Genomic DNA, 17,038 nt, shown 5'->3' with positions numbered 1-17,038 from the left:
CAAAAAAAACACAGTTAGCTTAGGTGGTTTGGAGACAGCAAGGAGAAAACAACATCTGTAATTCAGCCTCCACAGGAGAAAGTGACATCTGGTCCTGAAATCCAAAGGCCTGCAAGGCCGTATACTCTCCAGAAAAGCAAATAAGTACAACAGAAAAAGGGGGCACGGCCTGGTGGGCCAAGCTCTGCTAAGCATCTATCATGTCCTGATGTTGGATCAAACAGAAACTACTCATCATGCCACATTGAGTCAGTTAGAGTAAAAACTAACCTCCTCTGACAGACAGAAACCTGGAGCCGAACCAGACTCAAGCTAGACTGACATCTGTTGGAGACAAGGAGATAGAGACAAAGAGACAGGGACAGAGAGACTAAGACAGAGACACAGACACAGAGACAGGGACAGAGACAGAGAGAAAGAGAGAGACAGAGATAAAGAGAGAGAGACAGATAGACAGAAACAGAGAAAGTGACAAATACAGAGAGAAAGACAGATAAAGACAGGGACAAAGAAAGACAGAGACAGGGAAAAAGAGGCATAGAGACAGCGGCAAGGACAGAGCAACGGAGACAGGGAGAGAGAGACAAAGAGACAGAGGCAGGGACAAAGAGAAGACACAGAGAGAAAATGACAGAGAGACAGAGGTAGGGAAAGAGAGGCAGAGACAGGGACATAGAGACAGAGAGACAGACGCAGGGACAAAGAGACAGAGAGGCAGAGACAGGGACATAAAGACAGAGAGACAGAGGAAGGGACAAAGACAGAGACAAAATCAAAGAGACAGAGACACAGTGAGAGAGACAAAGACAGAGACAAAATCAAAGACAGACAGAAAGACAGGGGCAGGTGGGAGAGACAGAGATACATAGACAGGGACAGAGAGACAGAGGCAGGGATAAAGAGACAGACACAGACATGGACAGAGAGACAGAGACAGGGACAGAGAGACAGAGGCAGAGACAGAGAGCGACAAAGACAAAGAAACAGAAAGCAGAGACAAGGACAGGGACAGAGTCAGGGACGTGGAGAAAGAGTGAGAGACAGAGACAAAAAAGGAAGGTATAGGGACAAAAAGACAGACAGCAAGAAGCGACAAAGACAGAGACAAAAACTAAGAGATAGAGACAGAGAAAAAAAACACAGAAACAGGGACAAAAAGATCGAGACAGCAAGAAGAGACAGAAATGCAAAGACAAAAACAAAGAGACAGAGACAAAAAGACAGAGGCAGTTGAAAGAGACAGAGTGACAGACACAGGGACAGCGAGACAGAGAACCAGAGACAGGGACCAAGAGACATAGACAGAGACAGAAAGATAGAGGCCGGGACAGAGGTAGACAGAGAAAAAGAGACAGAAAGCAGAGACTAAGAGACAGAGACAGGGACAGAGTCAGGGACAGAGAGACAGAGTGAGAGAGACATGGACAATGAGACAGAGAGACAGAGGCAGGGACAAAGAGACAGAGATAAAGCTAGAGAGAGACAAAAACAAGAACAGATAGACTAAAATAAAGAGACAGAGACTGAAAGACAGAGACAGGTGGGAGAGACAGAGAGACAGAGGCAGGGACAGAGATACAGAGAACCAGAGACAGAGAGACAGAGAGAAAGAGAAAGACAAAGACATGGACAAAGAGACAGAGACACATAGAGAGATAGACAGGGAAAAAGACAGAGATAAAGAGGCAGGGACAAAGAGACAGAGACACATAGAGAGATAGACAGGGAAAAAGACAGAGATAAAGAGGCAGGGACAAAGAGACAGGGGCAGGGACAGAGAGAGACAGAGACAAAGACACAGTAGGCAGAGGCAGGGAGACAGGGACAGAGTCAGGGCAGCAGAGACAGAGAAACAGAGACTGGGACAAAAAGACAAAAACAGAGAAGGAGAGACATAGACAGAGTCGGAGACAGAGACAGAGAGTCAGAGACGAAGAAAAAGTGGCAGAGAGACAAAAACAGGGACAGAGAGACAAAGGTAGGGACAGAAAACAAGGACAAACAAAGGCAAAAAGAGACAGAGGCATGGACAAAGAGACAGGGACAGTGATAGAGAGAGAGGGACAGAGACAAAAAGACAGGGACAAATAGACAGAGAGGGGAAGAAAGAGGGACGAAGACAGAGAGACAGAGGCAGGGACAGAGAGACAGGTACGGGGACCAAGAGACAGAGGCAGGGACAGAAAGACAGGGCCAGAGACAAAGAGACAGCGGCAGGGACAGAAAGATAGAGAGACAGGGATGGGGACAAATAGACAGAGGCACATAAAGACAGAGACAGAGACAGTAAGGGAGAGACAGTGACAAAGAGAAAGAGAGACAGAGATTGAGAGACACAGAAAAAAAGACAGACAGGGACAAAGAGGCAGAGACAGAGATTAAAAGAAAGAGAGAGGGCCAAAGACACAGAGAGACAGAGACAAGGACTGAGAGACAGATAGACAAAGACAGGGAAGGAGAGACAAAGAGACAGAGTTGGAGACAGAGACAAAGAGTCAGGGACAGGGAAAAAGTGACAGAGAGACAGAAGCAGGGACAGAGAGACAGAGAGAGACAGAGACAGGGACAAAGAGACAGGAACAGGGACAGAGAGACAAAGACAGAGACAGAGAGACAGGGACAAAAAGACAGAGACAGGGACAGAGAGAGACAGAGACAAGGACAGGGTCAGGGATGGAGAGACAGAGAGACCGAGACAGGGATGGAAAGAGACAGACAGAGACAGGGACAAAAAGACAGAAACAGGGAAAAAAAATAACAGAGACATAGAGAGAGAGACAAAGAGAGAAGGACATAGACACAGAGGAAGAGAAATACAGACAGGGACTGAGAGACAGAATAACAGAGGCAGGGGAAGATAGACCAAGAGTCAGAGACAGAAGCAGGGACAGAGACACAGAGACACAGAGACAGAGGGACATGGAGACAAAGACAGAGAGTGAGGGACAGAGAGAGACAGAGACAGGGACAAAGAAAGTGACAGAGAGACAGCGAAAAAGAGGCAGGGACAGAAACAGGGATGGAGAGACAGAGGGACCAAAAGACAGAGAGATAAACAGAGACAGGGTGCCCTGAACGTCACCCATTTGTGCAACCCTGTGTGTGTGCCACCCTGTGTTTCACCCTTTATGTCACACTGTGTCTCACCCTGTGTTTTACTTTGTGTGTCACTCTGTGTGTCACCCTGTGTGTCACCATGTCTATCACTATGTGTATCACCCCGTGTGTCACCCTGTGTATTACCCTGTATGTCATACTGCGTGCCACCCTGTACATCACACTGAATATCACCCTGAACTCCAACTTGTACATCTCTCTGTGTCACCCTGTGTGTCCTGTGTGTCACCCTGTGTGTCCTGTGTGTCACCCTGTGTGTCCTGTGTGTCACCCTGTGTCTTGTGCATTAGCCTGCAACACACTTTGTGTTTTCAGGGTGCTGTGAATGCCACACTGAACGTCACCCTGTGTGCCACCCTGTGTGCCACCCTGTGTGCCACCCTGTGTGCCACCCTGTGTTCCACCCTGTGTGTCACTCTTTGTGTTCTGTACATCACCTTGTGTGCTCTCTTCATACTCCTGTGAGGTCTGAGTGTATTTCTCAGTCAGGAGAGTAGAATAGAATAGAATAGAATATACTTTATTTATCTCCGAGGGGAAATTCAGGAGTCACCGCAGCATTTAAGAAAACAAAAGTAAGAAAGAGTATAGAAAGTGCAAAAAGGTCCATAAGAAAATAGATGACGACATCCCGTCCACCACTCGTCCACCACTCTCCAGCCCAGCCAGTCTCCACCTCCACAGGGTCCAGGACTGAGTAGCGCTCTTAAGCTCCTTCTTGGACACTTTCATACTTCTTACACTTTAGTTATAGTGTCTGTACTTTTCTTTCTAGCACAAAACTTCAAACAGTCATCATCCAACAGACTCACCTACTCTGGTCGCCGTCGGGATGACCTGCTTCCATAACTTCTGCTGACTCTGAACACTCTGTTACTGTCAGCACTCAGAGCCTCATTCACCTCACTGACCCTGTTCACACACTCCTGTGTGTCAGTGTTCTACATGGTGTGTGTGCGTATCACTGTGACAGGTGACTCTGCTGCCTTTGCAGCAGCCTGTTGGTTACCAGCCTTCTCTGGGCATGCACAGACCAGGTGTTCCTCTGGGCCGCACCTAAAACACTTGAAATGATCTGAAGTAACATGAACAGTGTAACTGAATCAATGTGGAAAGTGAGAACTAGATCTAGGTCTTCTTGGCCCTTTGGAAGGATCATGAAGACCTGTCTCCTTAAAGACATGGTGCAGATAAGTGCAGCTGAGAGGAATCATCTTCATCAAAGACACTAACTGTCTGTGTTGGGTCAGCACTCTCTTCAGCAGTTCATTCTTTAAGAACGAGGGCACATTAGAAATAACTACTTTCTTAGTGGGGCTAACCAGAGACAAGACCAGAGTGCAAGATCCCTGGATCACCTCCCTGCTTTCAAGCTAACTCACTTTCTCTGTGCTGTCTAAGAAAGTAACAACTGGGCTGTCCATCCTGGATGCTGCAGACTTTACACTGTCATACCCCACAACAGCCCCCCACAGCCAGACTACACTCCTCCACTGACACACTGACAGCCAGAGAAAGTTTGAAGGCGTGTTGGGGAGTCAGCTTCTACAAACCTAGAGACTCTAGATGTGCTTTAATGGCCGGCTGATGCCAAACAGAGCACAAATACACGCACAAAAAGATGATGCACAAACACATGAACTTCACGTACACAGCTCAAAAACGCTCTCTGACACACTCACCCAGCCGCCCTCAGCATGCACTCAGAGAGACAGACAGACAGAGATGAATAGTCTCTGGCAGGTCCAGAGGAACCTTGGAGACAAACTCAGAGTCTCCCAGAGAGGTGTATGGTCAGTAACTATAACAGGACATTAAGACTAGAAGTTAGACTGACAGATAGAGAGAGGGAAACAGGAGCCCTGTGTGACAGTTTCCTCCCCAGCAGTCTAAACCTTTAGCACCAGAAACAATTTTAACTATAAGCTTTATTAAAAAAGAAAGGTTTGAAAGTCTGCTCTTAAAAGTAGAGACTGTGTCTGTCCCCCGAACCTCAACTGGTTAGTTATTCCAAAGAAGAGGAGCCTGACAACTAAAGGCTCCACCTCCCAGACTACTTTTAGAGACCCTAGGTGCGACAAGCAGGCCTGGTGCTAAGAACCCAGTGACTTAGACGGATCATACAAAAAAGAGTTCTTCAAGATAGGATGGCCCGATGCCATTAAGTGTTTTGTAAGTCAGAAGAAGAATTTTAAACTCTACTCTAGATTTTATAAGTAACCAGTGTAGAGACCCTAACACTGGAGGGATGTGCTTTTTTCACTCTTAATGGGTTTTCAAGGTTTCAGTCATGATTTTAAAATATTTGTGTCTGCATCTTGTCTTCTGGATGAATAAAACAAATGAGGTCACATGCTTTTTTGGAACAAGCTCACTTTTAATCTCTTACTTTTATACAGAAAAGATGAATTACACAGTCATCATTTTCAGCAGACTTAACCAATAGAAATGAATCTAATCAAACCTCCTGTTTCTTTTATTGAGCTGAATCCAATCACAGGCTCTGAAAGTAAAGAAGAAAATACCATCTTTTAAATAAGGAATCACACCTTTGATTCATAAAATTATCTGTGTGTGTGTGTGTGTGTGTGTGTGTGTGTGTGTGTGTGTGTGTGTGTGTGTGTGTGTGTGTGTGTGTGTGTGTGTGTGTGTGTGTGTGTGTGTGTGTGTGTGTGTGTGTGTGTGTATTTTTTCATCAGGACTGTTTGGAGATGCGTCAAAAAGGAAGAGGGTGGTGGCTGATAAGGTAAAATCAGCACTGGTCTGTTTTGTCTTAAGTCATCACTGTCGGTCTGTGTTTCAGTCTATGTTAAAGTCTTTGTTTCAGTCTGTGTTTCAGCCTTTGTCTAATTCATTGACTCAGCATGTGTCTCAGCCTCTGTCAGCCTGTGTCTCAGTCTGTCTCAGTCTATCTCAGTCTGTGTCTCAGTCTGTGTCTCAGTCTGTGTTTCAGTCTGTGTTTTAGTCTGTGTTTCAGTCTGTGTTTCAGTCTGTGTTTCAGTCTGTGTTTCAGTCTGTGTCTCAGTCTGTGTCTCAGTCTGTGTTTCAGTCTGTGTTTCAGTCTGTGTCTCAGTCTGTGTTTCAGTCTGTGTTTCAGTCTGTGTCTCAGTCTGTGTTTCAGTCTGTGTTTTAGACTGTGTTTCAGTCTGTGTCAGTCTGTGTTTCAGTCTATCTCAGTCTGTGTTTCAGTCTGTGTCTCAGTCTGTGTTTTAGTCTGTGTTTCAGTCTGTGTTTCAGTCTGTGTTTCAGTCTGTGTCTCAGTCTGTGTCTCAGTCTATCTCAGTCTGTGTTTCAGTCTGTGTTTCAGTCTGTGTCTCAGTCTGTGTTTCAGTCTGTGTTTCAGTCTGTGTTTCGGTCTGTGTCTCAGTCTGTGTTTCAGTCTGTGTTTCAGTCTGTGTCTCGGTCTGTGTTTCGGTCTGTGTTTCAGTCTGTGTTTCAGTCTGTGTTTCAGTCTGTGTCTCAGTCTGTGTCTCAGTCTGTGTTTCAGTCTGTGTTTCAGTCTGTGTTTCAGTCTGTGTTTCAGTCTGTGTTTCAGTCTGTGTCTCAGTCTGTGTTTCAGTCTGTGTTTCAGTCTGTGTTTCAGTCTGTGTCTCAGTCTGTGTTTCGGTCTGTGAATCAGTCTGTGTTTCAGTCTGTGTTTCAGTTTGTGTTTCAGTCTGTGTTTCAGTCTGTCTCAGTCTGTGTTTCAGTCTGTGTCTCAGTCTGTGTTTCAGTCTGTGTTTCAGTCTGTCTCAGTCTGTGTCTCAGTCTGTGTTTCAGTCTGTCTCAGTCTGTGTTTCAGTCTGTGTTTCAGTCTGTGTTTCAGTCTGTGTTTCAGTCTGTCTCAGTCTGTGTTTCAGTCTGTGTCTCAGTCTGTGTCTCAGTCTGTCTTAGTCTGTGTTTCAGTCTGTCTCAGTCTGTGTTTCAGTCTGTCTTAGTCTGTGTTTCAGTCTGTTTCAGTCTGTGTTTCAGTCTGTGTTTCAGTCTGTCTCAGTCTGTGTCTCAGTCTGTGTCTCAGTCTGTGTTTCAGTCTGTGTCTCAGTCTGTGTTTCAGTCTGTGTTTCAGTCTGTGTCTCAGTCTGTGTTTCAGTCTTTGTTTCAGTCTGTGTCTCAGTCTGTGTCTCAGTCTGTGTTTCAGTCTGTGTCTCAGTCTGTGTTTCAGTCTGTGTCTCAGTCTGTGTTTTAGTCTGTGTTTCAGTCTGTGTTTCAGTCTGTGTTTCAGTCTGTGTCTCAGTCTGTGTCTCAGTCTATCTCAGTCTGTGTTTCAGTCTGTGTTTCAGTCTGTGTCTCAGTCTGTGTTTCAGTCTGTGTTTCAGTCTGTGTTTCAGTCTGTGTTTCAGTCTGTGTTTCAGTCTGTGTTTCAGTCTGTGTTTCAGTCTGTCTCAGTCTGTGTTTCAGTCTGTGTCTCAGTCTGTGTTTCAGTCTGTCTTAGTCTGTGTTTCAGTCTGTCTCAGTCTGTGTTTTAGTCTGTGTTTCAGTCTGTGTTTCAGTCTGTCTCAGTCTGTGTTTCAGTCTGTGTTTCAGTCTCTCTCAGTCTGTGTTTCAGTCTGTTTCAGTCTGTGTTTCAGTCTGTGTTTCAGTCTGTCTCAGTCTGTGTCTCAGTCTGTGTCTCAGTCTGTGTTTCAGTCTGTGTCTCAGTCTGTGTTTCAGTCTGTGTTTCAGTCTGTGTCTCAGTCTGTGTTTCAGTCTTTGTTTCAGTCTGTGTCTCAGTCTGTGTCTCAGTCTGTGTTACAGTCTGTGTCTCAGTCTGTGTTTTAGTCTGTGTTTCAGTCTGTGTTTCAGTCTGTCTCAGTCTGTGTTTCAGTCTGTGTTTCAGTCTCTCTCAGTCTGTGTTTCAGTCTGTTTCAGTCTGTGTTTCAGTCTGTGTCTCAGTCTGTCTCAGTCTGTGTCTCAGTCTGTGTCTCAGTCTGTGTTTCAGTCTGTGTCTCAGTCTGTGTTTCAGTCTGTGTTTCAGTCTGTGTCTCAGTCTGTGTTTCAGTCTTTGTTTCAGTCTGTGTCTCAGTCTGTGTCTCAGTCTGTGTTTCAGTCTGTGTCTCAGTCTGTGTTTCAGTCTGTGTTTCAGTCTGTGTCTCAGTCTGTGTTTCAGTCTTTGTTTCAGTCTGTGTCTCAGTCTGTGTCTCAGTCTGTGTTTCAGTCTGTGTCTCAGTCTGTGTTTCAGTCTTTGTTTCAGTCTGTCTCAGTCTGTGTTTCAGTCTGTGTTTCAGTCTGTGTTTCAGTCTGTGTTTCAGTCTGTCTCAGTCTGTGTTTCAGTCTGTGTCTCAGTCTGTGTTTCAGTCTGTCTTAGTCTGTGTTTCAGTCTGTCTCATACTGTGTTTCAGTCTGTGTCTCAGTCTGTGTTTCAGTCTGTCTTAGTCTGTGTTTCAGTCTGTCTCAGTCTGTGTTTTAGTCTGTGTTTCAGTCTGTGTTTCAGTCTGTCTCAGTCTGTGTTTCAGTCTGTGTTTCAGTCTCTCTCAGTCTGTGTTTCAGTCTGTGTTTCAGTCTGTCTCAGTCTGTGTTTCAGTCTGTGTTTCAGTCTGTGTTTCAGTCTGTGTTTCAGTCTGTCTCAGTCTGTGTTTCAGTCTGTGTTTCAGTCTGTCTCAGTCTGTGTTTCAGTCTGTGTTTCAGTCTGTGTTTCAGTCTCTCTCAGTCTGTCTCTCAGCCTGTGGCTCAGTCTATCTAAATCTGTTTTTTTGTCTGTGTATCTGTTATGATGGTCATGCTTATTGACTTGTTGCTCTTATCTCTTTGTATCTGCAGATGGTTGAGCTTTTTTTCCAGTTTGCAGAGCATTCTTTGAAGAAGTGTCCAGAACAAGGAAAGATACAAGTCATGGAGCAACATTTCCAGGTAAGCAGACATTCATTACTAAACCACACTGCATCACAATTTATAAATGTTTGTGTCTTGAAAAAGTCTTATAAAGCTCCTGATTTGACTTTAAAAATTGGGCTAGAATACAGTGGCTGGTAGTTGTCAGATAATAAGCAAAAGCCAAAGCACAGCGTTTTGAAAACATGTTGGTTATACCAACAAGCACAAAGGATTTGTGAAATATAGAAAATGATTTTCTTTTTATACTTTATCTATGATGATATAGCTTTGTTGGGGTCTCACCCTATGATCTCTTTCGAGGAGCTTATTTTAATATTTACTGGTAATGTCTCATCTTTTATTATAGATGTATTTAGCATAGATGAAGTTAAAAAAGAAAACAATCATTTATTTTCTTCCACAACTTTTTTGTGCCTGTTGGGATAACTGACCTCTTCACTTCCATTGAGTTGTAACTTTTGCAAACATCTGACACCTACCCGCCATCGTACAGTACCCTGTTCAAGTTGGTCCAAATTACAAGGCCGTGAACATTTTTTAAAAGAGAACATATGAGAAGCAATGCTTTCTCCAAAATGACCCCTGAGACAGTCTGTATGAAAGCAAAGGTTTACACTGTTTTAAACTAACCTGCGTGTCTGTGTCTCTGTGTGTCTGTTTCTCTGTGTACTTGTGTCTTTGTGTGCCTGTGTCTTTGTGTCTGGGTATCTGTGTGTCTATGTCTCTGTGTCCTTGTGTCTTTGTGTGCCTGTGTCTTTGTGTGCCTGTGTGTCTGTGTCCTTGTGTCTGTGGGTCTGTGTCTCTGTATGTCTGTGTCCGTGTCTGTGTGCCTCTGTGTCCTTGTGTATTTGTGTGCCTGTGTCTTTGTGTCTTTGTGTGCCTGTGTCTCTGTGTCCTTGTGTCTGTGTGTCTGGGTCTCTGTGTGTCTGTGTCTTTGTGCGTATGTGTCTCTGTGTCTTTGTGTCTGTTTCTCTGTCGGTGCGTCTGTGCCTGTCTATGCGTCTGTGTCTGTTTCTCTGTGTCTCTGTGTCTTTTTTTTGTGTCTGTTTTTGTGTCCATGTTTCTGTGCATGTATGTCTGTGTCTCTGGTTATCTGTGTCTTTGTTTCAATCTGTGTCTTTCTCTGTCTGTGTCTGTGTCTGTTTTCCTGTTTCGGTGTCTCTGTCTATGCCTCTCTGTTTATGTCTTTGTTTCTGTGTCTCTGTCTATGCCTCTCTGTTTGTGTCTTTGTCTCTGTGTCTCTGTCTATGTTTCTCTGTTTGTGTCTTTGTCTCTGTGTCTGATATTGTTAGGACGTGGTTCCAGTCCTGGTGGAGTACTGCCTGCTGCTACAGAGGGCGTAAGTCTTGAATCAATCAATCAATCAATCTTTATTTATATAGCGCCAAATCATAACAAATGTTATTTCAAGACACTTTACAAAAACATTTACAGGTCTAGACCCGTAAATGTTAATAAAATTTTGTTAGCAGAAACCCAACATCAAGACAAGATAAGGAGTCTTATCTTATCTTAATCCACCATGAGTACAGGACTTTGCAGCATTTAGCAAGTTACAATGGCTAGGAAAAACTTCCCTTTAACAGGCAGAAACCTCGGACAGAACCAGACTCATGTTAGACAGACATCTGTCTCGACTGTGTTGGGGTTAGAGAGAGACAGATAGAGGAGAGAGAGTGGGAGAGAGAGGGGGGGGGGGGGGGGGGGGGGGGGGGATAGGGATACACACACACGCACACAGACACAGACACAGACACAGACACAGACACACACACACACACACACACACACACACAGAAAGGGAGAGAGAGAGAAACAGACGCAGTCTGAAGTTTGGCGCTGTGGCGACAGTTAAGGTGAAACCAGCAGGCCAAATCCGTAGCTGGTGTCGGACAGGAGCACAGCAGCAGGCCGTCTTCTTCACCAATCCCCAGGAACCTACAAGACAAACTCAGACCCTCCCAGAGAGGTGTATGGTCAGTAACTATAACAGGACAGTAAGACTAGAAGTTAGACTGACAGAAAAAGAGGGAAACAGGAGCCCTGTGTGTCAGTTCCCCCCAGCAGTCTAAACCTATAGCAGCATGACTAAGAGCTGGTTCAGATCTGATCCAGCTCTAACTGTAAGCTTTATCAAAAAGGAAAGTTTTAAGTCTACTCTTAAAGGTTGAGACCGTGTCTGCTCCCTGGACCTCAACCGGTAAGTTATTCCAAAGAAGAGGAGCCTGATAACTAAAGGCTCGACCTCCCATACTACTTTTAGAGACCCTAGGTACAACGAGCAGACCAGCATGTTGAGAACGCAAAGACCTAGACGGATTATACGGAACAATTAAGTCTTTAAGATACGATGGCCCGATGCCATTAAGCGCTTTGTAAGTCAAAAGAAGAATTTTAAACTCTATCCTAGATTTTATAGGTAACCAGTGTAGAGACGCTAACACTGGAGAGATGTGCTCTCTCCTCCCAGTCCAAGTCAGTACCCGAGCGGCAGCATTCTGAACCAGCTGAAGAGTCCTAATAGACTTATTAGGACAGCCGGATAAAAGAGAGTTACAGTTGAAGCATGTTAAGTATTAAAGATAATCTAAACAATATCCCCTCAGGGACTGATGAATTCTGAAGGATGTGTAGTGCATCAATCACAGATTATATTCATATATTCATGCCCTGCCTACATATCCATTCTTACTGGCAAGAGCTGGCAAAAGATTTTAGGATCATTTTTGAATAGAAGTTGTTTCCTGCTTTGTCACATTTTAGTGAAATGCCAAGTGGTCTGAAGTCTCAGGACAGGTATCTTTACAAATCATCTTGGCTGCAAGTAAAAAAGCCACACAAGTGGATTCAGACAAACCCACCAACAAAGGACGACTGGACTAAAACTGTAAATGAAATATATTCCATTGAAAAACTCACCTTCTTCCTAATAGTATGAGCTGATGGCTTTTAAATACTGGAAAACATTGAACTACATATCAGAGTCAGTAACCCTTCATCCGTGTTGATCACTGAAGCTGTTTCTGACCATTGATTGATCTGGAACAACCTTCGTCTCATTTTGTTTCATTTTATCCTTTTTCCCCTTTTATGAACCTGAAATTATAATGTTAAAAAAGCATGGCTGAAGAAAGGCTGAAACAGTTTCTAATGTTGGATCAGTTTATAAAACCAGATTCAGACCAATCCAGTTGCTGATGAATAATCCTTTCTGTGTGCCTTTCTGCAGAGACCTGCTCTTCAACCAGCTCTATGCTGAGCTGGCAGAGAACATGGTGGCTAAAGGAGTCTTTCTGGAGTCCCTGGAGTCATACATTGTTGCAGACCGCCTCGGCCACCTCACACCCCCCATCATGAGGGACCTCTTGGCCCACTATCACAGCACTGGTAAAATGGAGAGCCTGGAGAGGTGCATCGTCCATCTGGATGTAACCAATCTGGACATTCTGCAGGTGTGTATGGGCAGTGTAGTGAGCACCAACTCAGCAGCTCCTGAGCCAAAGCAAAGATCGCGCTCAGAGAACCGCATCTTTCTGTGTCTTTGGTTTTGAAGGTGGTCCAGATCTGCTGGGAGAACCAACTCCATGATGCAATGATCTATGTTTTCAACAGTGGCATGAATGACTACATTACACCTATGGAGGTAAGCCCCCCCCCCCCCCCCCCCCACTTACATCATGTTAGATTCATAAGAAGATTGTGTGAATGTAGTTCAGTGCCTCTGATTGCGCTAATTCAAGGCGTTCATTGACAGGTAGGTAACTGGTCTTTGAGTTAAGATAAATTACTGATAAACTAATATATTTATAATAGCTCATTTATATTTATGCAGCGTATCTATATTCAGACAATAAGTAGAATAAAGTATCAAGTAGTAGATTAAATATTATAGAGATTTAGACAGTCTCTAACAAGAAATGTTTGTTTTATATGTTGGTAAAGAAAAAGAAAGAAGCTGACTGATGCATTATTTCTCATTTAATAATAAAGAAAGGATTTAATTAGTGTTACTTCTTCCTGATTTACTTCTTAAACTGTTCAATTTTCTGTTTTGACTTTCTTTTCATGTTCACAATAAATATTTTCAACCAATCCATTTACAACAGTTATCAGTGTACTGTAGACATTGTTATGTTATTCAACCGGTAATAAAACTTCAGACCCAAAAGCAGACGGAGGCAAAGGAAGCAGTTGCAGTAAGTTTTATTTTCCAGGTAAGGTGCTGAGGGTGGGGGGAGGGTAAGACAGGCAAGAGTCCAGGTGGCAGCGTGGGAGAGCGTGGCAGAGTGAGATGCAAAGGCAGGAGGCTCGTGGAGACACTGGAGGAAACAGAGGAGAACAGCAGTTACAAACAGCAAAGATCATTATACAGATACTTTCAGTGTTCAAGATACTCTGAAATGTCAGCCAATGTACCACTGGGTGAGCAGGGAGAGAACACAGCCAAGGCTCTGCAGGGGAGACCAGGGAAAGTCCACACAGGCCAACACAGATCATCTCAGTGCCTCCCCCTCAACGGACGCCTCCTGGCGTCCCTCCAGGCTTATCTGAATGAGCCACATAAAAGTCATTGATAAGGGAACTGTCCAAAAAAGTTTACATGAGATCCACAACCTCACAAGGGACCATAGCCCTCCCGATCCACAAGGTATTGGAAGCCCCGTCCTCGAGGCCTGGCATCCAGAATCTTGGACACTGTGAAAGCTGGATGGTTGTCAATGATCCAGGGGGGTGGAGGGGGTACAACCGGAGGGCTAAGGTCACTGGTAGAAACAGGCTTCAGGAGAGACACATGGAAAGTGGGATGTATCTTGAGGGAATCAGGGAGCTTGAGCTTAACGGAGGTGGGGTTGATGACTTTGACAATGGGAAAAGGTCCAATGAAGCGTGGTGTGAGCTTATGTGACTCAGTCTGGAGAGGGAGATCATGGGAGGAGAGCCACACCATCTGTCCTGGCTGATAATCGGGAGCTGGGGAGCGATGGATGTCTGCCAGCCACTTGTTTCTCTACGCTGACCGATTAAGAGCAGTCCTGACGTTCCTCCAAACCTCCTTAATCCATCTCAGGTGCTCCCTCACCGATGGAACTGCCACCTGATGCTCCTGATCTGGGAACAAAGGGGGTTGGAAACCAAAGCAGGCCATAAAAGGAGACATACCTGTGGCAGAGCTGATGAGGGAGTTGTGGGCATACTCGATCCAGGGGAGGAAGGTGCTCCATGACACTGGATGGTGGGCAACAACACAACAAAGAGCAGACTCCAAATCTTGATTTGCCCGCTCTGTTTGGCCATTTGTCTGTGGATGGTATCCCGAGGAGAGACTGGCTGCTGTGCCCACTGCCTTACAGAACTCCCTCCACATGAGTGAAGAGAACTGGGGACCTCTGTCAGAGACAATATCACTGGGGATACCATGGAGCTTGAACACATGGAGAACGAGGAGATTAGTGGTCTCGAGAGCAGAGGGTAATTTTGGGAGGGGCACATAATGAACAGATTTCGAGAAACGGCCAATGATAGTGAGTATAACTGTGTTACCTTCAGATGGGGGGAGCCCAGTGACAAAATCCACAGCGATGTGGGACCAGGGGCGGCTGGGGATAGGTAAGGGGCGCAGCAAACCAGCGGGAGATTGATGAGAGGCTTTACCTCTGGCGCAGACAGGGCAGGCAAGAACGAACTCACAGGTGTCCCTGGCCATGTTAGGCCACCAGAAGTGCTGTTTGAAGAACAGGAGAGTTCCAGTCACTCCGGGGTAGCAGGCCAATTTTGATGAGTGACCCCACTGAAGCACCTGAGAACGGGGGGCATCCGGGGCAAAGAAACGGTTTGGAGGTCCAGTCTTGGGGTCCGGTTGAGCCTTTTTAGCTTCTTTTACAACTTGTTCAATCTCCCACGAAGCTGCGCTGACAATGCAGGACAAGGGGATGATGGGGTCAGGTTCCTCGGAACTGGATGGGTGTGCATGGAGGCATGAAAGGGCATAAGGCCTGATGTTCCGAGACCCGGGAAGAAGAGAGTGAAAGTTAAAACGGCTCAGGAAGAGGGACCAGCGGGCTTGACGGGGGTTTAGCCGCTTAGCAGCACATAGATAGGCAAGGTTCTTGTGGTCGGTCCAAATCAAGAAGGGGATAACAGATCCCTCCAACCAGTGTCTCCACTCCTGCAGGGCCCACACTACTGCCAACAGCTCTCTGTCTCCAACATCATAATTCCTCTCCACTTCCACAATAACTGGAGGTCTGGATTGGGGTGTTTCAGGACCAGGGCACTAGTGAAAAGGGTTTTCAGCCCACTGAATGCAGTAGAAGCCCCAGGGGTCCACTGAAAGGGAGATGAGATGGAGGTGAGACGAGTGAGAGGGCTAGCCACTTTGCTGTAATCCATTATGAAGCGTGGGTAAAAGTTAGCAAAACCAAGGAAGCGCTGCAGCTCCTTGCAGTTGGTGGGTATGGGCCAGTCAATGACAGGTTGGGTCTTAGCGGGGTCAGGTTGGAGTTGTCCCTTGGCAATTATGTAGCCCAGGAAGTGTACTGAGGTGGAGTGAAACTCACATTTCTCTGGTTTGACATACAAATGGTTCCCTAGCAACTGTCTGTAGAACTTGACGAACATGTCTCTGGTGCTCTTCGAGGGAACGGGAGAAGATTAAGATGTCGTCCAAGTAAACAAAGACAAACCGGTTGAGCATATCTCTAAGGATGTCATTCATGAGGTCTGAGGATGGAGAAGGCCCTGGTGGGTTCCCTAGAGGCCGGAACTGCAGACAGGAGGCAGTGAATGGCAGTGGGTACTCTAACTGGTGATGGTGGAATTTCTCCAGTCAATGTGGGGGTTGTGTTTCTTGAGCCATGGGTAACCAAGAACAACTTGAGATACAGGAGAGGGGATAACTAACAGTTGAATGGTTTCTCTATGGTTCCCAGAGATGATTAGTGTGAAATGAACTGTCTGATGGGTAACCTGAGAGATGAGGTGCCCATCCAGGGCAGTAACCCTCTTGGGTGAAGGGAGAGCCTCAAGAGGTAATTGCAGTTCTTTAGAGAGTTCTTCGTGAATGAAGCTGTCATCTGCTCCAGAGTCAATCAGTACCAGAAAAGGAGAGGTGTTGTGTTGCCAGAGGATACTAGATGGGACTGTCATACATCATGGAGAGCTGGTGGAGATGTGGTCTGGCTCACCATTGTGCCCTCTGTCAATGGTGAGCCCTCTCTTTTACTGTCAGGGGGCAGGAGGCGATGTAATGTCCAGGTTGGCCACAGGAAATGCAGAGCTTATTGTTCATGCGTCTCAAACGCTCCTGGGGATCCAGACGGGTGAGGGGAGAGGAGCTGGTTCTGGGGGTCACTCACAGGTGGATTGGTGCTGAGAGGGTTGAGCTGATGAACCTGGGAGGCAATTTGTGTAATTTGTTGGTGGAGTTCCTGGAGAGATTCCATAATAAGGTGAGGTATTGAAGTGTTTAGGTGTGTGGAGTGATTGACTCAGTTTTTACTGCCATCAGTTTGTTATCAGTGTAATCAGGGTATTGGACTGTTCTAACCTTCATGCACTGACATCATATGTTCCATTCGTTGCCTTCTCCATGTCTATGTTTCAGAAACTCTTTGCAGTGATTAGCCCACCACTTAAGTGCGGGAAGAGCCTGACAGGTAAAGATTGAACCCTCAGACTCTGACAGCATTGTAGCAGCCTCAACACATGGTTAACACATGATGACTCCTGTATTTCTGTTGTTCAGAGTGTTGAAACAGCATGTTCACCATCACTGTTTCTCTTCTTGAACAGATGAGGAGGTGGTGATGGGAAACAAACTACTGGTGTACATCAGGTCAGTGACATAGATGTGATTTTGGTTCATAACTCAGCCCTCTCTGTCACTTTCAAAGGTTTGTGACATCCCCAAATCTACCTCAGGTTAACTGTGAGAAGTTGTGTTGCTCTAAGAGTTAATAGATATGTCAGTAAAAGCTTCTTGGACACCCCCTAGCTGACAGTAGATCCTTTGTTACTGTCCTCAAAGATTGTCAGGGGATGGAGGAGTATAAATTATAATAACCCAGGAAAAGAGGAAAGAACTGAGCCTAAATAAAAGATAAAGGATGTATTAACATACTTAGGTAAGGAG

General features: G+C 45.5%; 1 protein-coding gene across 2 annotated transcripts in view; it reads left to right on the top strand.

Annotated features, from left to right (window-relative positions):
• Nucleotides 1-17,038, top strand: part of vps8 (VPS8 subunit of CORVET complex) — a 63,287-nt gene that overhangs the window by 16,911 nt on the left and 29,338 nt on the right. For both annotated transcript variants that reach the window (XM_074675331.1, XM_074675330.1), the window contains exons 18-24: nt 5,817-5,863; nt 8,833-8,922; nt 10,200-10,246; nt 12,137-12,359; nt 12,461-12,550; nt 16,511-16,562; nt 16,699-16,741. In XM_074675331.1, the coding sequence (XP_074531432.1) occupies nt 5,817-5,863; nt 8,833-8,922; nt 10,200-10,246; nt 12,137-12,359; nt 12,461-12,550; nt 16,511-16,562; nt 16,699-16,741 (592 nt within the window). The remainder of the gene's footprint in view (nt 1-5,816; nt 5,864-8,832; nt 8,923-10,199; nt 10,247-12,136; nt 12,360-12,460; nt 12,551-16,510; nt 16,563-16,698; nt 16,742-17,038) is intronic.

Source organism: Halichoeres trimaculatus, unplaced genomic scaffold, assembly GCF_033239565.1.
Source record: "Halichoeres trimaculatus isolate MK-OKI-2021-1 unplaced genomic scaffold, fHalTri1.1 fHalTri1_scaffold_8, whole genome shotgun sequence".
Taxonomy (NCBI): Eukaryota; Metazoa; Chordata; class Actinopteri; order Labriformes; family Labridae; genus Halichoeres; species Halichoeres trimaculatus.
Note: the sequence above shows the minus strand (reverse complement) of the source record. Positions and strands in the feature narration are given on the sequence as shown.